This window comes from Pelodiscus sinensis, chromosome 23 (genome assembly GCF_049634645.1).
Source record: "Pelodiscus sinensis isolate JC-2024 chromosome 23, ASM4963464v1, whole genome shotgun sequence".
NCBI lineage: Eukaryota > Metazoa > Chordata > Testudines > Trionychidae > Pelodiscus > Pelodiscus sinensis.
The window spans coordinates 20,099,966-20,125,634 of NC_134733.1; the positions used below are offsets into that span (position 1 = coordinate 20,099,966).

Below are 25,669 nucleotides of genomic sequence, written 5' to 3' on the forward strand. Positions count from 1 at the left end.
CTGGCAGCCCTGCCGGTGTCTGTGTGTTTGCACTGGCAGGACCGGGTCCTGACGCCGTGGGGAGGTAGGGCTGCCAGGTGTCCGCTTTTGAACTGGACAGTCCAGTATTTGAGCTTTCTGTTCGGAGAAACAAATTGAGAAAACGGAAATGAGAAAACAGAACTGTCGGGTATTTTCTAACTCAGATGCACTGCAGAGGGTGAGGTCATGTCCAGTGTGTCTGGTATTTTTGTTGAAACATCTGGCGACCCTATGGAGGCGTCTGGGCCCTGGGGTGAATAACGACCGGTCGCACGGTCCAGCCCACCGACTGAGCGGCTTCACCTCGGCGCCGGCCCCTCGCCTGCGGCTCCTGCGCCTCTCGGAGCGGAGATGAGCCGGAGCCGCCGCTGACGGTTTCTGTGGCAATCCGGCCTCCTCCCCACAGAGCCCCATTGGGCGGGGGGTGGCACAACCCCCCCAGGAAAACGAATGGGCCTGGTGAAGCCAACAGCAGGCGGGCAAACTGAGGCACAAAGCGGGGACGTGCCCGAATAGAGCCCCCCGTGGGCTGAGCCCTCGGCCGCTGCGTGGGGCGAGCCCCCCTCCCCCGGCCAGGCCAGGGCCCCCGAACCAAGGCCAGCCCTGTCCCTGCTGCGTCCTGGCTCCTCCTCCGGCGTCCGACCCTTTATCTAGGGGCCGGGGCGAGCCAGCCCCGCGGTCGGTGCCTGCGAGCGGCCGGGCGAAGGGGATCGCGGTGAGTGGGGAGCGCCGGGGGGGGGGGGGGTGGGAAGGGCCGGGGGGGGGGGGCAGCGGGGACGGTGCAAGGACTCGCCACGGGGCGTGTTGCGAGCCTGGCCCCGCGCAGCGCCCCGCGGCCCTTGGCACCGGCCCCCCGGGGCAGACCCTCGAGGGCTGCTCGGCTGCTAATCCGGCTCCACCTGCCGCGAGGTTCCAGGGATCGGCCCCCCCCCCCCCTTTGCCGTCTCGCTGCACCGTGAGCTCCCCAGCGGCGGCTTTGCGAGGCTTTGGGGTCCCCGCTCCCGGTCTCTTCGGAGGGAGGGCGAGAGCCTAGAGAGAAGCGGGGGGGGGGGGGGGTAACAAGCGAGTCGCTGTCCGGGGGGGGGGTGGCTGGGCCCCGCTTGGGGAGAGCATCACTAGCACCGCGAGGGAGGCGTAAGAAATGCCCTGAACTTTAAAAGAGGGGGTCGCACAGGCGCAGAAGGGGCCCCTGGGGGAGCGATCCTGGGAGAAAATATGCGCAGAAGAGCGGCCAGACCAAAGGTCCATCCAGCCCAGAGTCCTGTCCTCCCACGGTCGCCACTGCCAGGTGCCCGGAGGGGGAACAGAACAGGGAATCCTCTGTGCCAGCTTCTGGCAAACCGAGACTAGGGGCACCAGTGATGGACCTGTCCTCCATGAATTTATCTGGCTCTTTTTTGAACCCTGCTTAAGTCCTAATCTTCACAACATCCTCTGGCAAGGAGTTCCCCAGGTAGACGGTGGGTTGCATGGGAGGACTGGGTTTGTTGTTTTATCCCTGGATCCCTTCCCCCTCTGGTCTCCCTCCAAGCCCCAGCTGCCAGGAGCTGTGTGAGTCTGCCCAGAACCAAGACACCTGGCTGTCAAGCTGAAAGTCTCTGGACCGGATCCCAAGTGGCGCTAAGTGCCTCCGTTAACGGGCACTGCAGCCACTGAACACCTCCCTGGATCAAGCCCCCTGTCTAGACCTGCCCAGTGCTGAGTCCCGGGTTTAAACATGAGCAGCTGCTGCCGGTTTGTCCAGTTGAAGGCTGGAGCTTTCAGAGCCAGGCAGAGCTGAGGCGCGTCCCTTCCCCAGGCTAAAGCGTTGAGCGGAGGATAGGAGCTGCTGCGGCACCAAAGGCCAGGTGCTGTTCTGGGAGGCTGCGCAGGCAAAGGTCACTCAGCCAGGGAGATTGGGGGGGGGGGGGGGGGATTGAGAGTGATTCAGCTATTGAGAAAAAATGATTTTTCTCCCCAAAGAGGAGGCTTGGGCTGTGTCAGGGAAAGAGAAATCTGCTTCCCCTTCCAGCAAGAGGGGATGCAATGGTTGGGGAGCTCCCCCCTCCCCCCCCCCAAGGCTGCTGGTACTACCAAGCTTTGCCTGGGGAGCTCAAAGGTGTGGGCCGGGCCTTGGAAAAGCTTGTGAGGATTTTTACGTGGCTAGTCCTTGTGGGCGCTGGGCTGCCAAGGGCCCACGGGAGGCGACACGAAGCAGCCTGACTCCTACCGCTGTCTGACTGCAGAGCGGCACCAAACCGAGCATCCAGTCTGCCAAATTGCTTCTGAAAAGCTCGGCCTTACCCAGCTGCTCTGCCCCCTTTTCTTATGGCAGGAGACCCGAGGGCCGGCGCCTGCCGGGATCTCCGAACCAGCTAGTTCTGCCCACACCATTTCCTGGCCTGCTCTCCGGGCGTGGCAGCGCTCTGCGAAAGGTGGCTTCGTGCTCCGGCATTAGAAGGCATAGAGAGAGCAGGCCGCAACGGCGAGTGTGTGACCTGGCCTAATCCAGCACCTGGCGGCCACAGCGGGCTGCACGCTTTTCAGCAACGCTTTTCTTATTTCCCATGACATGCGGCTACTCAAATGCAAGAAAACTCCTGGTTAAAAAAAGCCACCTTTGGTGTGAGGTACAATTGCCGATGCAATAGGGCCCTTGTGCGTGGCCGCAAAATAAAAATGTTTGCGTGTTCCCCGCCCCCTCCCCTCCACTCTTCCTTTTTCCCCTGACGAAGGAAGAGGAGGTCTAGAATCAGACAGGGGCAAAGGGGATCCGAAATGCACAATGGTTTCTAGCTGGCTTGGGGCAGAATGAAAATGTTCCACTTCCAAGCAGGTTGGTGACAAACTCCCGAAAAGTTTTGCATGGGGCGAGCCCTGGTTATCGTGCTACTTCTTGCCAGGAAAACACCCTTCCCCTCCCCTCCCCTCCCCTCCCTTCCCTTTTTTTCTATCCTGCCCTAATTGCATCTCAGGCTGCAGCATAGAGCAGCAAGGTGCTTGGCCTGTGTCCGGTTGCTTTGCCTTCACCCTCCTATCTTCGCCGGCTAATGACGCATAGCTTCCCCGTTAGTGCCTCATTACCATGCACATCTGCTACCACCTCCCTTCTGCCCCTGGCATGCTAATTACGATGCAGGAGGAGCTGGAGACCCTCCCATTTTCCCTCGCCCTCTGGTGCAGGGACCCCAGATGGAGAAAGCCCTGCTTATGGCACTGTTCTTTCGCTACAGTGACATGCACTGGGGAGTCGCGACCCCTTGCTCAGGGGCCTCGACCAATGTTCCTGCTACTGTTTTCCATCCATGTGCAGAATAAATTTTATGTGCATCAAGGCATGTGCGGATGTGCACCACCCAGAGAACACATGCTGCCGGCGGTGTGTGCTCTCCTGATCAACGGGGTGACATTTGAATCTCTCCTGGTTGGATGCCCAAGTGCTCAGCATATAGGGAACACTGGCCTAGACGGGCGTATTGGTTATGTCTGGGGCCCAGGAGTCACTGCACTGTCATCTGGAGACCTCTCCTTGAATGGGGGCTGTTTAAAAACACAGAGCCTCCGGGACACTGTGGCACTTACCCAGCTGGACTGAACTGTGAAACTGACTTGACCTACCTGCCTTTTGTCTCCAGCAGGGATCCCTCTGGGCACCAGCTGCTTCCGCCCTGATGATGGAAGCTTTTCGCTTGGCGTTCTATGTGTCCCTGGGCCAGCTGCTGCTGGGGGAATCGCGCCTGGCAGGTGAGAGAAAAGTCTTCCTTCCCCCAAAGTGCTAGGGACCATCTAGATCAGGGCTGGGCAAGATGCGGCCCAGGGGCCGTATCCGGCCCCTCTAACACTTGGATCTGGCCCATGGACCGTCTCTGGCCACTTTCTATTTATATCCCGCTGCCCGTGCCACTGGATTTCCAGGTGGCGGCTCAGGCAGCAGGATCCTATTCAAATGGCTCCTGGCTCCTGGTTGAGGCGCTACCCCAGCAGGGGCTGGAGCCATTTGCCCTTTAAATAGCTGCCACAACCCCAGGCGGGTGCTAGGCAATACAGTGGAAGCGGGGCCAGAAGCTTGCGAGCCCTTTGCTGTGTTTTTACTTCAAAGCCTCCGGCCCCAGACGATGCTAGCGGGAGGCTAGTCCGTAGCCCCGCCCCTTCCACCCCAGACTCCGCCCCTTCCGGAGGTGGAGCTGGCCGGTGATCATGTAGCAAAATTCATTAAGTGCCGCCCCCTCCCTTGCAAAAATGATTGCCCATCCCTGGTCTAGACACGTTCCCGTCCTACTCTGGGATGAGGTGACCTGCGCAGCTGCCTCCTTGAAGGTAGCGCATGGGACTCACCCTTGTGTGGCGTATTCTGGTGTGTGCAAGGGTTTAGCGTGGCTAGAGGTGCAGCCAAGTTGTCGTCAGGTAGGACAGCAGCTTTCAAACTAGGTTGTGGCCCAGCACTGCGTGGGGGAATGATGGGCCCTGGGTCTCGGTGCTGCCAGGGGATCAAAGGAGCAGTGGGGGGCTAAGGCAGCTCCCTGCCTGTCCTGGCACCACAGACTGCGCTGGGCCCCAGAAGTGGTCAGCAGCAGGTCGGGCTGCTACGTAGGGCTCCCCGCACTGCCCCTGCCCCCAGCACTAGCGCCGCACGCCCACTGTCTGGAAACCTGCTGCTGGCTGCTTCTGCACCAACCCTCCCCCAAGCCAGAGCCCCCTCCTAGAATTTAATAATGGAGATTGCCTGTGTCCTAGAACTGTCCCCTGCCTTCACAGCAGGACCAAGTACCATCCCTGACAAATTTTTGCCCCAAATCCTTAAATGGCCTCTGCAAGAATTGAACTCACAACCCTGGGTTTAGCAGGCCAATGTGCAAACCACTGAGCTATCCCCCACCCTGGAGCCTGCCCTCCAGTCACATGATGTTGGGTCGTGGCATCAACCATTTTCTTCCACTGGGTCATGAGAAAAAAAGTTTGAAACCCGCCAGGCTAGGAGACACGCGGCCAAGTCCCTGGCCCTGTTTCCATTGTAGGGTGGTGGCAGGGGCCAGGACACAAACTCTGGCTGGAGAGGGAGGCTGGGTTTTGCCACATTTCCTCAGAGCGGTGTCTGTGGCTAACGCCTCCTGTGGCCCACCAGTCCCCACTTTGGCCTGCCCCGGGCCCCTGGTATTGTCGAGCCAGGGGGAAGGGAAGGGTTAGACTGCAAGCGGCTGCTCTTCCTGGCCTCCCCAGCATGCAGTTTGCCTGAGGGGCGGTAGGCGGGTGTTTGAGAAGAGCCTTGGGCCTATAATTGATGCTGCCTTCCCCGGTGCTATCCAGAGGCAGCCTGGAGAGCTTGGCAGCAGCTTGGCTCTGCGAGGAACTGGTAGGTTTGCCCCTCAGCACCAAGGGTCCATTTGTTCTCCTCCGCCCTGGGAGCCAGGGGAGCTGATGGCCCAGCCCAGCGGCTCAGGTTCCTTCCACTTCTAGGTCGGAGGTGGGAATAAGTGGCCGGGTGTGGTTCACCAGAGTGAAGGCTTAGCGGGCTGATGGGTCTTTATTTACCTGCGTCTCTGTGGGTCTGGCTACTTGCAGCTCCCATTGGCCATGGGTCACCGTTCATGGCCAATGGGAGCTGCTGGAAGCAGGGTCCCAGTTTGCGCTGCTTTCCGCAGCTCCCATTGGCTGGGAGCAGTGAGCTGTGGCCAATGGGAGCTGCTAGCAGCCGCAACTGCAGACATGCAGATAAATGAAGTGACCAATGGGCTTCCCGGGGATAACCTTGGCAACCTCCATCTGGCCTGTGGGCTGCCTAGTGCCCAGCCCTGTCCCGGGGGCTTCCAAGTCTTCTCTTCAGTAACACACTCATTCCAGCAGGGAGGGGGTGGGACATTGGGGTCAAGCCCCCAGCTCTGATCAAGGCACGTCAGCCAGCCGGGGGAAGGCCTGAGAAGATGAGACTTGCTCTTCTCAGGTCTGTTGCTGAGGGACCTGAGGTGCCTTCTTGCCGCTTTGAGAGGCTCGAATTCCAGGGGACCGTGGGGGCAGGGGAAGCTTTTCTCACCTCTCCTCCACAACCTCAACATGGGCTCAGGCCCAGGAGTCTCCCCTCTTCGGTGGCCTGTGAAATCCGAACCCGCGTTTCATTCCGGGCCTCGTGCCCTGGTCTGAGGTGCGGGAAATGGCTGTGGTGGTTGGGCCTGTGAGCAGAGCTAGTTGCCGTTGAAGGGGCATGGATCAAGCGCCTACGTCAAGAGGGGACCTTTTTTTGGTCTGGGGCCAGTGACCAAGAGAAAAATCAGTCGGGCACCACACACAAGTGAGAAGCAAATAAACCCAACAAACCGGAAACCTCACTGAGTTGGCTCCCAACTGAGACGCCCTCCCTTCCCCCCCCAAAAAAAGCCACTTCACTCAACTTTGGGGCTCCCGCCCAAGTCACTAAGGCCAGGTGTACACGACAGCGGAAGGTCGAATTAAGATACTCAACCCCAGCTATGTTAATTAAGTAGTTAGAGTTCCCACACAGGCTCCACAGCGGGAGGTTGATGGGACCAAATCCTCCCGTCAGCTTCCCTTACTCCTCTCCAGGAGCAGGAATACTGGCACTGATGGAGGTGCCCTCTGAGTTCAATTTAGTGGTCTTTACTAGACCGGCTAAATCAAACTCCAGGAGATCGATCATGGCAGATCAATCTTCCACATAGTGAAGATGTGGCCTCAGACTTAGAGACTTATCCCAGGGCACAGCCTCACCACAGGCCGGGTAAGAGTTAGCTGGGGGCTGGATCCAGACCGTGAGGCATAGGTTCCACACCCCTGCTCACTTCAGCCTTCCCCAGCAGTGGTCGCTGTACGTCCAGGTGGCTCGTATCACCTGTTTGTCTCTGTTTTCCTCTAACCCTCTATTTTACGCTGCGTCCTTGGCATCTCACGAAGGGCAGACCGTGGAGTTGGGTGCCAATGTCGCTGCCTTTGAGCAAGTGCTGGCCCCCTCTGTTATTTACGGTCCTATCACACGATGAGACCTGGATACGCTCCCGCAATGAAGCTTTGGATGCCCCCATGCAGCGCCACTGCAGGGGAGCTGAATACTTCACCTCGGACGCTTGTTTTCTTCCACGAGTTCCCAGAAACTTCACAAAGGAGCCCAAAGGCTCGCGCTGGCTCTCACTTCTGGAACAAGAGAGCTGCTTTGAGGCGGTTCCAGCTCCCCGGAGCCCTGCGGCAGCGACGGAGAAAGCCGGGTTTGTTCTACAACAAGCTAGAGTTCAGCCTAAGAACAGAAGAGGCAAAATTGCTGAACCTTTGTTAAATGAAAGAGCCCAGCTGCTTCCATTGGAAAGTGCCCTGGATTCTTCTGCTCTGGGTTTTTCTCCGCAGCCTGGCAGGTCGGGGTCTCTCGCCTCAGCCTTGCGTTTTCCCGTGGAAAAGTGATTCTGGGCAGCGAGTAAACAACGCGCTGGACTTTTCGTCCAGCACCTCCAGGCACTGCCACGTAGCCCCCGCAGCCCTGGGGAGAGAGGTGATCGGGATTAGTGGGAATTATGCAGAGGCTGAGGGTCACGTGGTCAAGCTGGGGGTAGAACCCAGAAGTGCTGATCTAACCACAATGTGCACCTGGCTTCTCAAAGCTCTTCACAAAGGAGGGCAGGGTCGTTATCAGTGTTCCCTTTCCATCCAGGTGCGGAATAAATGTATGTGCACCAAGGCATGTGCACCACCAGTAGAAACAAAACCTAGCTGTGGGCTCTCTGCTAATCAGCTGGGCAGCATTGGAATCCCCCCTGAGCAGCTGCACAAGCACTCAGCTTACAGGGAACACTGGTTGTTAGCTCCATTTCACAGATGGGGAAACTGAGGCACGGGGAGCAGAAACAACTTGCTCGGTATCAACCTGCAGGCCAGAGGCATTACCCAGAAGTGAACCCAGGTCTGTCAAGTCTGGTGCCCTGCCTACTAGGCCATGCTGTCCCCTACTGTTCAAAACTCCTGCAGCAGTAACTGGCATTTCATTCTGTGTGCTCTGGAAGGTGGCACAGCGAGGCGGCAGCTCCGGCTGAGTCTGTTCTCTGCTCAGTCACCACAGGGGTCCTGTCTTCATTTCACTCACTTTCCAAAGAGGGCCCCGTGTGCCACGCCTGGGCCAAGGGGCTCTCCCAGGGGACGGAAACAGGACGTGGTGGGGTCCCAGCGGCTGCATGGCCAGGTGCCGTCTGCTGCCACAACCCTGTTTCACTGGGAGTCTCGCTCTGATGTGATTTTTTGACAATAACCCCCCTACCTTGCAGACTTGTCATAGGGAAGATGATTCAAAAATGCCCAGGGACGTGTCTCCATGAATCAGCTTCAGGGATCCCGGTGAGGATGCTAGTGACATCCCTGGGCAACCTTTCCTGGAGCGAACATTTAGGGTCTTCTGTACCCGGCGCAGCTGGGATGGATACGTGTGGCCCCTGCATTGGTGGGTATTTGCTGCTCACCAACAGTGGGATGAACAGAATAAACCCAGCAGGTGTCATCGAGCCAAACTCTGAGCCTGAAACCGCCCCAAGTCCCCACAAGTCACAGGGAGTCATTCCCTGGATCAAATGCCCCCGATGACACATGATCATGACCTTGTAAAAGCAGCGTCCTCGTGCAGCTTGAACCTTTCTAGTCCTGGCGGGTGCTGAACCAGAGCATTTGCTGGACTACAGGAGGTCAATATTGTCTAGCAGTGTTACCAACCCTTCCACTGCTTGCTGGGCTCTGAGAAAACATTTTGGGGTAAATTAGAGCAAAATAACAGCCCAGAACACTGCACGCCAGGATGGGGAAGGGGGGCTGTAAACAAACTTTATGGGACTTTGGGAAACTTGGCCTCCCCCAGGCTAAATGGACATGCGGCTAACGGAAAACATGCTGGACCGTGGATGTTGCCAGACCAGAGAGTGCCAGATTAGGGAGGTTCAACCTGCAGCATATCCCTCACCAAACTATCTCGTTTGTGTTTGCAGGCGCAATCGAGACTGGAAACACTGTCAGTAAGGTACGTCGGCGTTTGTTACTATGCAGAGGGGAATGTTAATGCAAAAAGGCCTATTTCGCTCCAAAGGGGGATGCTGGGTTCAGTGCAGAAAATGTGATCAGGAAGGATGCATTTTTGTAATGAATGTTCATGGTTAATGACATTTGTTTTTCTCTGTGTGTTTTTAAATGGATTTTATTTGTTTGCCTTATCAAAATAAGCCAGCTAAGCCTGAAGGAAAAACCCACCTTCAGCTATTATTATTTCAGGACGGTAGAAGTGGCACTTCACAAATAAACTCACCGATGATCATAACACACTCTTGCTAGTCTGTGGTTTTAGCAAAATAGAACGCAGCATTCTTAGCCAGACAGGCACAAAACCCTTGTTCTTAGCCCGCCGGTCGCGTTTTTACTGCCAGTAATGACAATTCACAATAATTCAGGGAGAAGGGGAGCCAGTGCCTCAGGCTTTTGCATGAGGGAAGAAATAGGCAATTAAAGGACATTTGTTAATTAAATCTAATCCTACCAAGCCTGCTCAGAAATAGGCTGCAGGTCTGATAGCAGTGCCGATGGGCATCCCCATCCGAGCTGTGATCTAGCCAACGAGGCTCAGCCCGGCCATGAAGACATGACGGTTTCATACAATCCTAGGGCTGGAAGAAACCTCAGGAGTCATCGAGTCCAGCCCCCTGCCCAAAGCAGGACCAACCCCAACTCAATCACCCAGCCAGGGCTTTGTCTAGCTGGGACTTAAAAACCTCCAGGGATGGAGATTCCACCCCCTCCCTAGGGAACCCATCCCAGCGCTTCCCCACCCTCCTAGGGAAATGGCTTTTCCTAATATCCAACCTAGACCTCCCCCGCTGCAACTTGAGACCATTCTCCTTGTTCTGCCATCCGTCACCACTGAGAACAGCCTCTCCCCATCCTCCTTGGGACCCCCTTCAGGTTTGCATGAGCGTGCCTGGAACCAGGGGTACATACTCCCTCCCATTCCCACCACCATGTCTTCTCTCCTGTTTGAGTCCTGCTGGCTACATTCAAACTAGCACGGCTGGATCTACTCAGCTCCGGCAGCCGGGTAGACACACCCTATCTCATATTGATATTAGGTGGTGTCTGGAGGCCCATGCCCAGCGCAGGATTCCAGTGCATGGTGCTGTACACACAAAGGGAGGGGGAAGTGACTAACCCCAGGTCACTCAGTAGGTCTGAGCCGGGGAGCAGGACCCAGCTCTCCTAGGTTACAGCAACACCCCACAAAACAACCCCTTGCGGCACTGAGTCTGCGTCTGGGGGGGCTGGCGCTCGGGGGCTAAACGTAGCAGTGTGGACGCTCCCACTCTGGCTGGAGGCGGCTACACGGCCCAGCAAGGGGAGGGGGTTTTGCCCTCGCACCCACTTCAGCAGAAATGTCTGCTCTGCTATTTTTAGCCTTGTAACATGAGCCCTGCCCGCTCATGTCCGTTGCCGGGGGGCCTTTTTGGCAGTAGAGATGTGCCCTAAATTCCCGAGCAGGTGTTCTATCCACTACACCACTCTGCTTCTGAGAGGGAGGCCGGCGAACAGACATCGATCCATTCACTGGGTTGCTGATTAAAACACCGTGCCGGCTTTTAACTTCTTGCAGGATTGCTTACTTCCTCCCCTGGTCATGTGACTTCCTGATGGGCAAGTTTTTGTCCCTTCCTCTCGTTCTGTGTTCTTTAAATGGCCCCGAAAAGACTGCAGCTTGTCTGACAGCGCTTGTCTCTGGCAGGGTCAGCATGGCCTGCCCGGGTCTTAGCCCTGGTCTACACTAGGGCTCTATTTCAAAATAACCCCCCTTAGGTCAAATGAATAAGCAGAGCGTCCACACTACCGATCCCGTTATTTTGAAATAACAGGCCTCTCTCAGAAATCTGTACTCCTGCTTTCCTCGAGGAATAACGCCAATTCCAGAATAGGGATTTTGAAATAGTGGCAGTGTGGACGCTCTGGTGCAGCTATTTCAAAATAACTACGCCCCAGAGCATTCATACTATTTATTCCCCAGTGCTTCCTAGGGCTCTAAGTCAGGGTAGCGTGTCCACATTAATGGAGCCTGTCTCAGACTCATTTCAAGGCCTCCCTATAGTGAGGACATGCTATTTTGATTTTGTTTTGGGAGTTATTACATCGATTTTAGTTATTTCTAAATAGTTTCCTAGTGTAGACATAGCTGCTGACGGATGACACCCAACTCAGGAAGTGATCTTGGGAGGGGCTCAGCGTTTTCCGTTCCAGGGGTGCTCAGCACTCTGGGAGATGAGCCCCCTTTTCCTGTTGGCCCTCCTGCAAAAATAGCAGCTCTTAGGTTTTCTTTTGGCAGCAAAGTAGGAGACGCAAACACGTCTTATAGACTCTGGGCTGTTTCCAGGCAGAGCTCAGAAAAGCTTTAGCAGAGGTCTGGCTCTGGCCCGAAAACTTTGACAGGGTGGCCAGGCGAGGTTTATGAACGTCGAGAAACCGTTTCCCGTTCTGTGCATTCCATGCCTCCCGCTTAGCTAATGCTCCCTGCTGTTCTGTGCCTCCTGGAAATGCGCTCTAATGAGGCCTTAATTGGCTTCCAGCTGTTTTGTGAGCCACGGAAATTGATCGGTTTTGAAAGCCCGTGTATGTGGCATGTATTCTAAGAAGCGAGACAACATTGAAAGTGATTTTTGTTTGGGTAAAACATGTTGGCAACACAAGATGCACGGGAGTGATTTGTGAATTGCCGTTGGGGAGCGAGTGACAGACGACGGAGACGAGGGGGAGACCTGTCACTGGGAGCGCTCTGCCGCGAGGGAAAAGCTCTGTGGCTATGCTGACCGCAGTGGGTTTGTGCTGGCTTGTACCCACTGGGAATCCAGCCTGGTGAGTGCAGACACTGAGTGCAGGCCACACATGAAATGTGGGCCCCCGGTGCTCCGACTTCAGGGAGGCTGCAGATGGGAGGACGTGGCCTTCAGAGCTCCCGCAAAACCATGCGGCAAGTGCCTGGCTGCAAACCCTAGGCCAGGTGGTGCTCTGATGCCGCCAGGCGCTCAGGACCCGCCTGCCCCAGTGTGGATCTGCCTTTATCAGAGCCGTGTCACACATGCCTGTGGAATGCATTCGCCCCCCAAGTCCTGGTGCAGAGCACAGCCAGGAGCCGGCTTCCTTCCATCTCCATGCCGAGCACCTCGAAAGGAGCAGCTTAGTGCCCAATGGCTTTGGCACCACTGTGTGCCTCAGTTTCCCCATCTGTCACAAGGGGCTAATGCTATTAAACTGCCATCTTTGGAAGGAGAGGGTATGTATCAAGCCCGTTGCAGGCCCGTGTTGATCAGTGTCTGGCTGTGATGCTGCCTTTTTATTGGTAGATCTCAAAGTCCTTTAGGAAGGAGGGCAGTATCGCGAGCTTCACTTTACAGGTGGGGAAACTGAGGCACGGAGTGGCCCACGGTCACCTGCTAGGCCAGTGGCAGCACTGAGAATAGCGTGCAGGTCTGCGAAGTCCATTCTAGGGCTCTATCCACTACCCCGTGCTGCCCCGTTACAGCGAGCGAAGGGGGATTCACTCACTGCAGTGAGGAAGGTGACTGAATCCCGGCGCTCGATGCCTGGCTGGAAGGTGGAATTGGAGCATCCCGCAGCTTGAAAGCCGACGTGTTAATTCCGTGGCACCAGTCAGCTGGTGAGGCCCCGGGAGAGGGACCGTTTGTGTTCCGGGTTTGCCTTGCACCGTGGGGGTCTTGCCCGGGACCCAGGCCCCGAGGTCCAATACACATTGGAAATCCCCGCGGTTCAGGTGGAGCTCCAGTGGCTCACCCCGAACGCTTTGCCCTGCAGGGCGGCGATGCAGAAGGACAAGGGGGAATGGACGCTCAGATGCTGACGGTCACAACGATCCTGGTAAGGCCACGGTGCTGCTAGGCCTTCGCCCCACCCTAGGCCCGCACAGGGCTTGGTCTGTCTTGAGTTCAGACTCCCCTCCCTGTCTACAGTGCACTCAGGGACCAGCTAGCACAGGTGACTGGCGGCTTCAAGGACCGAAGGATCAGCGGGGGGGCGGGGAGGGCGATTCTTTCACACACGTTCCCTGGGGAGAGCCGGGCCTTCTCCCAGCCACACGTGGCTGACGCCCGCCGAGCACGGCGCAAGTGGCTTGTGCCCCGCCGCGGAAGTCGGTAGCCAGGCCCAGACGTGTCGGTCAGCCCTGCCGGGAGGATCAAAAGCAAGAAACAGACCATGGCTATGTCTACACTACAGAGTTTTTCCGCAAAAACTCGAGGCACGTCCACCCTGCAAGCACATTTTTGCACAAGTAAATCGAAAGATCGGAGGGGTTTTTGCGCCATCGGTAATCCTCACCCGACGAGGGAGAAGCCTTTTTGTGCAAGAGCTCTTTCGCAAAAAGGCGTGTGTGGAGAGGGAAGAGGGGTTTTTTGCGCAAGAAGAGGGAAGCGCACAGGTGCCCTGGTGGCCTCTCCGTCAATAGCAATCACTGCTCCTTGCGAGAGTGTCCATGCAGTCTGGACGCTCTTGTTCGCAAAAGCCCATCGCTTTTTCCGTGCGCTTTTGCAGCGTGGACGTGCTCTTGCACAAGAAGTATTTGTGGTAGATCTCTTCCGACAAAAGCTTCTTGCGCAGAAAGCCTGCAGTGTAGACATAGCCCATGTGACAAGCCAATACAACCCTAAGGGGTCAAAAATAAGGCTGCCCAGCTGTGAGAATACAGGGGCTGGTTACGAACTCAGCATTTCCCATGGAGGAATGAGTGATGGCTAATGGCTCTTACCAGCCAGAAGGGGCGTGGGGGAGCCTCGGGGGCGGGGGGTGGGATGCCCCACAGCTAAATCCCGTGTTCTAGCAACAGACTTTGCATCTGCCAATGTGGGGCACAGCCCTTTGCCAGGCAGAGGCGGGCGGAGGGTGCCGAAACGGGGCGGGATCTCACTGGTGGGGGATGGTGGAACAGGCCGGTTTCAAACCTCCCCCCTCTGGTGCAGCAAGACCCCTACGCGATGGCGAGAGGCACAGAGCTGGAGGGGTACTGCCTGGATCTGCTGGACGCGCTCTCCAAGATGCTGCACTTCAACTACAAGGTGACGCAAGTGAAAGACGGCCGCTACGGGGCTGTCTCCGCTGATGGGAACTGGACCGGGATGGTTGGCGAGATCGTCAGACAGGTGAGTTTCCTTGGGACGTCCCCAGGTGGAAACAACTATGGCAGTGGCTCTTTGAACAGCACCTTGTGCAGGGGGGGTTGCTGGCTGTGACAGACCCGTGCTGCCCCTGCAAGGGATTCTGGTTTCCCTGAGAACAGGAGAGAGCAGCTCCACTGCCCACTTCACCTCCATACCAACAATCAGAGTGCCAGGCGCATCTCCTTTTCACACAGCACTTGGCCAGCTGTAGCATTATCCCCATTTGACAGATAGGAAAACTGAGGCCATTGAGGACTCTGGGAATAGAAAGAGGACTGCCTGGCTCGCTGGGTGGTGCTCCGACCCACAGGGTGTGCTGCCTCTAGGTTGCAGTCCAGTGCCTCTCGGTAATCCCCATGAAGCTGCAATGTTCCACTCGCTTTAGGATGCTCAAGATAAAGGAAACAGTCTGAAAGCCAAAGTGCTGGCTGAAATGCACCCGAGACGGAGTCTTTGTTAGTGAGGATTGCGGAGTCAGAAGGAAACTGATGAAAACCCCTTAGAGGCTGGGTTGAGTGCACTTGCCAACATTCAAAGATGCAAGGTAGGTGAGGTAACAGGTTTTATTGGACCAGCTTCTGTTGGTGAGGGAGACAAGCTTTCACGGCCCACAGAATGACCAAATTAGCTCCAGAGCTTGTCTTCTTCACCGACAGAAATCTGCCCAGTAAAAGCTCTGACCCCACCCACCTTGTCTCTCTGATTTGCTAGGACCCACCTGGGTAACTTTTAAAAACTCTTGAACACAGCAGCGGCTCCCCAAGGGTGTGTTTGCTGCACACATCCCGTCTTGCAATGTCCACGGGTCTGTCTGGATACGTGGCAGGGCTGGTTCCAGAAATTAAGGGCCAGCCCAAGTTTGTGCCCTTGCAGGTACATCTGTGGGTGGGAGAGAGAAAACAGGCCCCTTGGCGAACCCAGCTATGGTTTTGTCTACACTGCTAGATTAAAAGCGCAGCTGCGGCAGGGTGGTCATGGCACCAGCGCTGGGATCCTGTTTACACCAGCGCTTTGGAGTGCTGTCACTTGCTGCACTCGGGGGGTGTGGTGTGGGGGTTTACACCCCTGAGCGAGAAAGTTACAGCGCAGGGAAGTAGCAGTGTAGACCAGCCTGAAGTCAACTGCTTACCGACACGTTGGAATGGGCACCTTGTCCTGTCCTTTGCTGCCACCTGGTGGCACGAGGCAAGTAAGCGCCTCTCCTGGCTCCTCCCGAAATGGGGGTGGTCGACGGGGTCTCCACGGCGGGGGAGGTGGCCAGAATGGCAAACAGGAGGCTGCGACGAGGCACCACGACGTGCTTTCTCCTGCGGCCCTGGGAACGGAGGAGCCTCCAGCTCGCGGCCCGCCCCCCCGCGTTGCTAAGGCGCCCCGGCTTGCCCTGCAGGAAGCAGACCTCGCAGTGGCCCCCTTGACCATCACGTCGGCGAGGGAGGAGGTGGTTTCCTTCACCACGCCGTTCCTGTCCACGGGGATCGGGATCCTGTTCAGGAGAGACGCCGCCTCCCAGGACACCTCGTTCTTCGGCTTCCTCGCTCCCTTCAGCAAGGAGACCTGGGCCGGCCTGCTGGTGGCTTACCTGCTGACCTGCCTCTGCCTGTTCCTTGCGGCCAGGTAAAGAGGCATCCAGGGTGCTGTACAGTGTGTGTGGCCTTCTCGGGGCCCTCTGTTTTCCCCAGCCCCCGAGCAGGCTAGCCACAGCCCCTGCACCCCTCAGAGCCGCTCGCTGGGCTACAGCGCAGCCCCTAACGCCTCTCTAGGAGGCTCATAGAATGCCAGAGACCACGGCAACATCAGAGTCTCTTCCCCTCTCGCTAGGCACAGTGCAGCACGTCTCTAACACGGTCAGGCGCTTTGCGTGGGCCATTCAAACCAGGGCTGGGCAACCTGCCGCCCATCGGGGTCTACGTGCGGCCCGCGAGACATTGTATTTACTACTGCCCGGGCTCGAAGTTGCCTGGTTCCGATGGTTTCCTTCCACGTAGATTTTTTTCCTGCCGGTGTTGCTAGTGACACGCACCGAAAGCAACGGGCGTGTGAAGCAGGGATGTTGGAGTGCAACCGCCTAACGGTGTACCCGATACGCTGCCTGTCGGTTAATGGTGCCGGCTACACTCAGCCGGCTCCCGGAGGCTTCGCTGTGGGCTCGGTGGTATAAACCTTATTCAACCTTAACGCTTGATACTTTAAATAAGCGTTAGACTGCAGAGCGCACTGCGTGTACCCACTGAGATCTTCAGCAGGCGCACGGTCGCCTGTGGAACCGACGTAACGTCCCTCACGTGACGCGAGGGGTGTGTGAATTGCACAGCACGTTGACTGCGAGACCAATGAAAGCGCAGGTTCAGTCAGCACGCCCTGCTAATTCTAGGCTCGCAAGCACAGCGAGCAAAACTACCCTGTCCCGGGAGACGGTCCTGGTGATGTCAATCTTGCAGCCCACGGAGACGAAGGAGGCCCACTCACTAGCTTGAGTCGCCCGTCGCTGATTTAAACATCATTTTAGCCCCATAGTTTCACCTTCTTCTCCATTAATTTCTCTCCTAAAATCTGGCCGTAGTTGTATCTAAGGCTCAACTCCTGCTGCGTTGCATCTCCGGGTGCTTCTGTGGGTGAAATTCTCTCCCCTCCCGTCCCCCACTGAGCAGCAGTATCCGGGCATGTCGGGGGAAAGGAAGGACTTCAGTCCCCACCTGCGAGCCGGCTGCCATGGAGCCCCGGTGCAGCCTCAGGCGAGAAGCGCAGCAGCTGCTTTGCATCCCGTGCGCTGGGGGTTCGCTGCGGGAGCCGCGGAGTCGCAGACCCAGCCACCCGCCGGCGAGGGCAGCGCCGTGTGCATGGGGCGGGGGCTGGGCTCCCCGCTGCAGTCGAGTTGAGGATGCGTACGGCCCGTCCTACCTGCCGCGAGCGAGGCCTCTCTGGCGCCAGAGGCCTCGGGTTGTTCCTCCTCCTGCCTCCCTCACTTGGAACTTGCCGCATGGATGTCGCTCTTCCTTGAGGCTGTGTAGCCTGGGCTGGAGAGCTACACCCCCCGGGGTCAACACACATCTGCCAGCGTCCGTGCACAGCCCGCTCCCTGCCCCCCCAGCCCCCAGGCAGAGGGGTCTTGTGGTAGCGCCCCGGAGATGCTCCGCCACCCTACGCAGTCACCAAAACTGTAATTGTAAATGGGGGCCCCCACATTCCCCCTCCCCCTCTGGGTGACACCCCCCCACCAGGGCTGACTGTGCTCCATATGCTGGGGCCCCTCCCGTCGCTTTGTATCAGCCCTTTCCCTTCAGTGCCGCCCCTCTTCCCGCGAAGGGCCCGACGTCGCGTCCCCGCGGTTGTTCCTTCCAGCTGGCTGCCATCGTGGGCAGGTGGGGAGAACGAGGCGCGTCCCCAGGCTTCCTAGCTCTGTCACGCCCCAGCGGGAGGGCAGCATCCGCTGGTCTCCTCAGAGGCAGCGTCCCCGGTGCTCCCCGCAGGAACGCGCTCCCTCTGAATCGGGGCACAGCAAAACCCCAGCCCCGCTGACGTCGTGACACGGAGTTGCTTTCCCTAGACTGAGCCCCTGTGAATGGAAGGAGCCCACGAGTGAGGAGAACCGCTTCACCTTTCTGAACAGCCTCTGGTTTGGAGCAGGTGCTCTGACCTTGCAAGGTAGGACCCCACCGGGCCTCGGGGAGAGACCAGCTCGCCCTCCGGCTGTCGGGGAGCCGACCGGACCATTTCAGCCCACGTCCCTCGGGGTGGAAAGGCTCTAGAGTGCCCTGCCTAGCTGCGTTTTATTGAGCATGCCGTCTAAGCAGGGAATCCAGCAGCTAACGCTGCCCATGGGACCTGCCATCCACAGGGCTCTGTTGACAGCCAGCATCTTAAGAATCTCTCCTCGTAAGTGCCCGAGCGGGGGAAGTCTGGCTTCCTGTGAGGGACGTTCCGGTACAAACACCCGTGTGCGTGCTCCGCGGGTGGCAAATTCCCCTTTGCGGTTGGTGATCGGCACAGATTCCCCACCGCGGGCGAGAGTCTGGCTGACGCAGCGTCGCGTTGCAGGGCTCGTGCGCTCCGGTGGGCCGGCGTCTCGCGTCGCTGAACAGAGACGCGCTCGTTGTCGCGCGACCCGCGGCCCTTGGAATACCCGTGCAAACGTAGGCGCTGCCCTGGGCCCTTCTGCGCGTTGAGCGCCTAACGGCGCGGCTGCCTTGGCTCTCCACAGGTGCAGCGCCTCATCCCAAAGCCCTCTCCGGGCGAATAATCGCAGCCATCTGGTGGGTGTTCACCATCTCTCTGCTGGCGGCCTACATTGCCAACTTCACCGGCTTGCTGCGCGCTGGGGACGAGCCGCTCGCCATCCAGACGTTCGAAGACCTCGTGAAGCAGAGAGAGCTCGAGTTTGGGACTCTGGAAAGTTCCTCCACCTTCCAGTTCTTCAAGGTGCTGACCCGCTAGCGGAGTCCCTAAGAGCCCGGGAGCGGGGCTTGGGCTCAGCACAGGCCGATGCGAGCCGCGTTTTCAGGAGCTCCTTTGGCTGAGCTAGCGAACACCCTGGATAGGTTAGGGAGGTCGACAGACTTGCCGGGCCCCTGACCAAAGTGGTGGGGTGGCTCCATGTTCCCAGAAGGGGCGGAGCCACCGGCAGAAGGGGTGGGGCTTCAGGCAGAAGGGGCAGGGTTGGGAGCAGCCAGCCTTCAACATTGCCCGTTCCGGCAGCGATTTAAAGGGGTGGGGGCTCCAGCTGCTGCCGCTTCTGTCGCAGCAGTGGTGGCAGACCGGAGCCCCTTTGGATGGTCGGCCCTTAGGGCAACTGCCCCCTTTGCCCCCAACTCCGTCGGCTGTGTGTGTCCCTGCCCCGGCTGGAACGCTTTACCCTTGATCTGAAACCGCTCTGCTTTCCCGAGAGACGGGGGCGCTTGCCAGCCAAAGGAGGTACCTGGGCAGCTCTCAGGGGGGTTCAGCAGGCGCCTGTGGATTTTGTACCGCGGCGCCCTTGCTCGCTGGGAGGGCTGACACGTGACTTGTGGGCTGCAGAACTCCCGGAATCCCACCCACCGGATGATCTACGAGTACATGGACAAGAGGAGAGACTACGTTTTGGTGAAAAACTACCACGAGGCAGTTCAGCGGGTGCTGGAGTCGAACTACGCCTTCATCGGGGAATCCATCTCCCAGGACCTGGCCGCGGCCCAGCACTGCAATTTGATCAGGGCCCCCGAGGTCGTTGGAGCCAGGGGATTTGGCATCGCCACCGCTAAGGGTAAGACAGCGTCGGCCGCTTCGTTTCCACCCCTCCCTTTCCTTGCAGCCGTGCCACAGCGCTAAGGACCCCGCGTTTCCAGAGCCGCCTCAGGGCCCTTCTGCCAAGGCACGTAGGACAATGCCAATGGGCCAGGTCTGAAAAGTGCAACCAGCCTGTCTGGTACCTTACGACTCTAGGGCAGCTCTGTGATCTGGAACAGCGTCGAAATCCAACATATTAACCCTACTGTTGACTCTGGCCTCACAACGCGTTGCTCTCTGGTACAGACTCTTCAGTAAGGGGTGGAAAACACATGGCCTGGCCAGCCCAGGGCCAGATCCCCCAATTTTTTACCCCACCTCAAAGCGTGGGGGCTCCCCAAAAATCTACTAGCCTGGGCCCCCCCAGCTCTGATGTGCATGGGGAATGTGGAGTGTCTTTCTGCCTCTCAGTTGGGGGCCATGTCAGCGACTTTTTTTTTTGCTTCTCACTTTTGGGTGGCCCCCCCCAACTGGTTTTTCTGTGGACAGCAGCCCCCAACCCAAAAAAGGTTCCCCGCCCCACGCTTTAGAGGCTAACACATCCTCTGACAATCAGCAATTGGGTGATTTTTTTTTCTGTAGCCCCAACGTCAGAAGCGCAGACAACATAATTTGGAGCCCTAAAAAAGGAAAATTAAAAGGTCGCTACCGCCTCATGGGAAGTCTTTGATGAGTGTTCCCTTCTCTTCAAGGGCTGGTTGCTCATCCTTTTTCCATTGCCCTTTCTTGGCTCTTTTCCATTATTTTTATGCAAACTGGCATGAGGCTAGCATAGCTGTTCAGCAGCGCCCATCCTTAAGCTACGCTGTTTTGTGAGACGACTGGTTTAACGAGGCAAAAATGTACCGTTATCTTTCATGCCTACCCCATTTTCCTCGCCCAGCGCTTCAGAAATTCCACACTCAGGATACAGCTAGATGTGCTTTCATTTTCGAAAGAAGATATGCAAATTCAGCGCTAATGCGCATATCTTTGTCTGATCGCTTTTTCAAAAATGTTTTTTTTCAAAAGTGAAAGCAGTTTAGACGCGGTTCTTTTGAAAAAAAAAAACCTTTTTTGAAAAGAACCTTTTTCCTCAAAAATTGAGGTTTACAGGTTCTTTCAAAAAAAGTTTTTTTTTCTCCAAAAGATCCGCATCTAAACTGCTTGCTTTTTCGAAAAAAATAAAACACTTTCGAAAAAGCAATCAGAAGAAGTGATGCAAATGGCATATCGTCTTTCGAAAGTGAAAGCCAGTCTAGATGTACCCTCACGGTGCCTTTGGGCTGCAGCCAGACCTCAGGGGGGTGCATAGCAGCCAACCGCCCGCATATTGGCTGTGTCTAGACTGGCCAGTTTTTCTGGAAAATCAGCCGCTTTTCTGGAAAAACTTGCCAGCTGTCTACACTGGCCTCTTGAATTTCCACAAAAGCACTGACTTCCTACTGTAAGAAATCAGTGCTTCTTGCGGAAATACTATGCTGCTCCCGTTCAGGCAAAAGTCCTTTTGAGCAAAACTTTTGCGCAAAAGTGCCAGTGTAGACAGCTCAGATTTGTTTTCTGCAAAAAAGCCCCGATCGCGAAAATGGCCATCAGGGCTTTTTTGCGGAAAAGCGCGTCTAGATTGGCACGGATGCTTTTCCGGAAAAAGTGCTCTTGCGGAAAAGAATCCGTGCCAATCTAGACGCTCTTTTCTGAAAATGCTTTTAACGGAAAACTTTTCAGTTAAATGCATTTCCGGAAAATCATGCCAGTCTAGACACTGCCATTGTGTATTTATGGGTGGGCCCTCCGCTGCTACCATTGAGCTGTGCGTGTGTGTGTGTTGTATAATGCTCCAGTTCATGTCTCTCGGCTACCCTCCAGGCTCAGCGTGGGCCAATACCCTCTCCGTTGCGGTCCTGAAACTGGGTGAATCGGGTGACCTGGACTACCTACGCAATAAGTGGTGGGAGACCACCTGTTTTCAGAAGGGCCCGGACCCGTGGAGTCCTCTGAAACCCCAGGCCATAGGTGGCCTCTTCTTGGTTCTCGCGGTCGGCCTCGCACTGGGAGTGATTGTGGCTTTGGTGGAGCTGTCGAACAAGAGCAGACACACTGCTGAGCAGGAGAAGGTAAGTGGCACTGACACGCGTGCTTCCCTGGGCGCTGCCTGGCTCTCCTGCGAAGGGCCTAGCGCTGCCCAGCACAGCCGCCCCTCTTCTGATGTAACTAGTGAGTCAGTGAGGGGTCTGGGACCCCCACCCGTGTTCCCTATAGGCTGGACGCTTGTGCGGCTGCTCAGGAGACATTCTAATGCTGCCCAATGGATTAGCAGCACGCCCACCGCTAGGTTTTTGTTTCTGCGGATGGTGCACATTCACACATGCCTCAGTGCACAGAAAAAAATTATTCTGCCCATGGATGGGAAAAAATCTGCACCTGGATGAAAAAGATTAGCAGGAACATTGAGCCCCCTAGCTGGTGGAAAACCTTTGATGCAGTGTATGTCTGCACTGCAAGCGGAGATGTAAATTCCCGCTTAGCTAGGGGCTGAGTCTAGACCTAGGAGCTCATAGAGGCTTGCACCATGGCCATGCCATCTTTAGCTCGCTCGCTCTCTTAAAGCCACCGAGGATGCAGCTGTCTCAGCTGGACAGTATCTCTCTAGCTGCCAGGTAGTTCTCCCTTCAGAAACAGCCTTGCCTTATTCCCAGGGATCTTTGCAGTTAGCTCTCCATTATGGAATGAGCTGTTTAGTCCTCATGGGGAACGATGATTGTAACATTTCCACAGCCTGTGATTCATGAGGATAGGATTGAGGGGTATGAATTCCTTTAGCGAATCAACTGGGAGAAAAGGGTGAAAAAAAAAGGTTACTGATACTATAGTCAAACAAAAAAAAAATCTAATGTCCATGAGCCTTTTAACGTATTGAACGTGGATAGACAGAGGACGCCAGGGTATGTCAGTGGTAACGTCAACTGAATTGCTTAAGTCATGCTGCAGTACAACTAGTGCAAGTGGTACACCCACTTGCTTTGCTTCTTCTGGCCTGTTTCCTTGGCAATGGTACATTTGTTCCCCACAAATGCTCTGACAAGCAAGGGAACCACTGCAGAGACGAACCAGCTCTTGCATTGCCTGGATCACAGGTCTGTGCCCAGCAGATTCCTTGGTACCACCAAGGTGCCGTGTACATTCAGCCGGCCTTCTTCTCCCCCGCCCTCTTCCTGTCTTTCAGAAGTCTTGCTGCTCTGCTCTGCTCGAGGAGATGAGTCACCGGTTCAGACTGAAGGAAGGTGCAAGAGAGAATCCAGAAAAAGTTAAACCATAGGAAGCGCTTTTGGGAGCAGTCTCTCAATGTTAATCAATTTCTTGCCTACTGTGTGTAGTCAATAGTGGCTGTTTCTCTGACTGCGTTTTCTGCATTGGCCTATATCTCTGTAAGCCTAGAGGGTAGCTTCCTTATCACTAGGAAAGGTCAATCTCTAGAACAATTGAACAGCACACGGGGACCTAAATAGCTCTGAGGCCTGACTCCAGATCCTGGCTGCTCTAGAGCACTAAATCCAACCTAGCACTGATGAACGACGGCAGCATCTGACGGGTACTGGGCGGCTGACCTCGGTCACAGCTCACAGGTGGAGGCCTGAGCAGATGGAGGGAAGGGGCTCGTCTTTCCTAGAGAGTCTGTCTACACAGGGCTTGGAGATGTGACCTCACAACAGCAGTGAAGCCACAGTAGCCGGGGCTGGACAGCCCTCCCCCATGTTCTGGGTCTGGATTGAAGCACCTAGGCTTTGTACTCTTAGCTAGGCAGTGTGCCCGCAAGCACAGCCTTACTCAAAGCAGCTGGTGACAGTGCAGCTGGGGATGCAAAGAGCATCTTCGATAGCTGTGCCCACACTAGCTCACCCACCCTCAATAGAAAACATAACACCAGCTTACAGGCCTGCTTGTGTCGCCTTTGCGGGAAGTAGCAGCCTCCTTACGGCGGAAGTGTAGCGAGCTAGCTCGAGTACCAGCTCCACAGGCCAGACCCACCCTTGGCTGCGGTGTAACCAGACCTGAGGAAGTGGCTCCTTTGGCTCCGAGTTGAGATAGATAAGCAAGAGCAGCTGCGGTGTCTGTGCCCTGTGCTCCCCACCCCCTGCTGATCCTGTTCTGTGACTAAGCCGAGACTTGTAGCTGGCAAACTCGGCATCTTCCATCACTGGCAATTGTTTGGTTAAATGCTCAAAACTGAATGTCACCTGGGGCTGCGCTTGAAGGGGACCAGTGGGAATATGCCAGGACCAAGTGCAGGACGACTAGAATGAGCCACATTTTCCATGTTGCCGCCTGTCAGTTTTCAGTGTGACAGAGATCACAGCTGTACAGGGTTTTGAAGGCTGAAAATGCAACCTGAGTCAAACAATAGCGTTGCTGGACAAAGACCCTTCTTTGGATCCAGTGCATGGGAACGGCTTTCTTAAAAATAAACGGGTAGATTTAGCCTTTAAGTTAATGCAGCTGCTTGGCACCTGCTAATGTTTATCAATATAACTTACTCCAAATAAGATTTAAACAAGTCTGCCAACTGGGAGCAGATAGAAAGGCATAAGGGTTGCAATTCACGCAGAACTTCCACTCTGGGTCAAAGATCATTTGCTTGCCTACCACCAAAGGTGAGTTTTTCCCAGTGCAAACATGTAGCATCAGCCTTTTTTAGGGGGTTTTCCAATATAATTACTCACTTAACATCGGCCACCCGTGGAGAGACTGCCTTCCATGGAATGTTAAGGGGTTATGCTAAATTTGAACTAAAGCTAAAATACCATAAATCAGCTAAAATACTCTGGCTCTTAAGTCAGCAGGGCCATTTTAAAGGATCACAGTTCAACTACTGGGTACTAAAGCAGAAGGTGGCTGTTGCCTTCACTTGGGCCAAGTCTACACTAAAGAGGAAGGTCAAATCAAGATACTCAACTCCAGCTACGTTAATTACAAAGCTAGAGTTGACATAACTTGAGTTTCCCCACCATCCCCACAGTGGGAGGCCAATGAAAGCAAATGCTCCTGTTGGTTTCCCTTACACCTCGCAGAGGCAGGAGTACCAGTCACCACTGTGGGTGCCCTAAGTTCAATTTAGTGGGTCTTAACTAGACTCGCTAAACCAAACTCCGGGAGATCAATCACAGCAGCCGTTGATCTTCTGCTGAGTGAAGACATGGCCTTGGGCTCTGGGTGTTGCCTTTCAGCACATCAGATCAGGGATTGGTGGCTGAGCAAGTTAAATTCCAGTTGCATTTCCCTCCTGTATCTGCTGCTAGTTTTGCTTGGCCATATTGGGAAAGGGTAAAGAGGCAGAGTTTCATTAACATACAGAATTCTGTGACAACTGATTGCTTGAGAAACATGCCTGCATTGCCTTGTGGTAGCATGAACACCTGTAGAGTATCTTTGCACTTGGCAACAGTGCCTTCAAAGCATAAGGGGTTGCTAAAAATGTTAGTGATACAAGCTGATCACTTGGTTGAAGTTACATAAGGGTATGCCTGATTCCAGAGATTAGACAGTAGGAATTTTCAAATTAAACTCTCAATGTCACTGTGCATCTGGTTTGTTTTGATTGATATAAAGGATTGATATAAACCTTTCAAAGGAAGACTAAAGGAAGGGGTGATCTCCATCTACCCCCAGAAAGGTAAGAGACCTTCGTCTACCCTTTGGCTGGGTGGTGAAGGAAGAACGAGCATGTTGAGTGGTTCCTGTTCCCCTTCCAGCTTCCTGGATTTTACTGTGCAACTACACGGTGCTTCGGGGGAAGAGCAGACTTCTGGCCCAAGACTATCCTTCCTCTGTAAGGATCACACTGGTACTTTAACACAAGGCTCAGAACGATAGAGCAAATGCTATTTAAAACAAAGCTATGAAAGTCTGTCGCCACTGCAAAGTATGGCACTCGGTTAAAAGTAACTTCAGTTAGTGACAAGTGGACGCTGGGTCCCGTTAAGAAGTAGTAGCAGGGTTGTACTTTTCCCTTCTGTATGCCACATTCACATACCTCGTAACAGCAGAACAGCTTGGGGCCTAGGTACTGGGCATTTCTAGCTCAGCAGGCCAGCAGTAAATGAAGAGGTGCTTCCCCACTCCTGCAGCGGTGGATGACTTTTTTTGAGCTGCTCAGGGGTGGGTAAGTACGTTCCCTAGAGAGAGACTCACAGGGAGTTGAAGTTGAGGTGCCGTCTGATACTGCTGCTACATGTACAGTGAAGGTCAGTGGAGTATCTTTCCTT

The 25,669-nt window shown here is 55.6% G+C and overlaps 1 protein-coding gene across 2 annotated transcripts; it reads left to right on the top strand.

Annotated features, from left to right (window-relative positions):
- The first annotated feature begins 616 nt into the window (after positions 1-616).
- On the top strand, positions 617-24,985 carry LOC102453597 (putative glutamate receptor). Of its 2 annotated transcripts, none has more exons than XM_075906667.1 (11): positions 617-736; positions 3,636-3,744; positions 8,964-8,995; positions 12,814-12,876; positions 13,974-14,153; positions 15,559-15,785; positions 17,716-17,813; positions 18,370-18,587; positions 19,182-19,407; positions 21,276-21,523; positions 22,633-24,985. In XM_075906667.1, exons 2-11 carry the CDS (start codon positions 3,672-3,674, stop codon positions 22,723-22,725), a joined length of 1,458 nt encoding a protein of 485 aa, XP_075762782.1. In that variant the 5' UTR covers positions 617-736; positions 3,636-3,671; the 3' UTR covers positions 22,726-24,985. The 2 variants fall into 2 exon arrangements, with proteins under 2 accessions (XP_075762782.1, XP_075762783.1); XM_075906668.1 differs by having other exon boundaries at positions 618-736; positions 3,639-3,744.
- Positions 24,986-25,669: the final 684 nt, after the last annotated feature.

Coding starts and splice junctions, on each gene's coding strand:
- LOC102453597 (XM_075906667.1), top strand. CDS start 3,672: ATGATGGAAGCTTTTCGCTTGGCGTTCTATGTGTCCCTGGGCCAGCTG. Junction 8,996..12,813: donor CTGGAAACACTGTCAGTAAG/GTACGTCGGCGT, acceptor TTTGCCCTGCAG/GGCGGCGATGCAGAAGGACA. Junction 14,154..15,558: donor TTGGCGAGATCGTCAGACAG/GTGAGTTTCCTT, acceptor CTTGCCCTGCAG/GAAGCAGACCTCGCAGTGGC.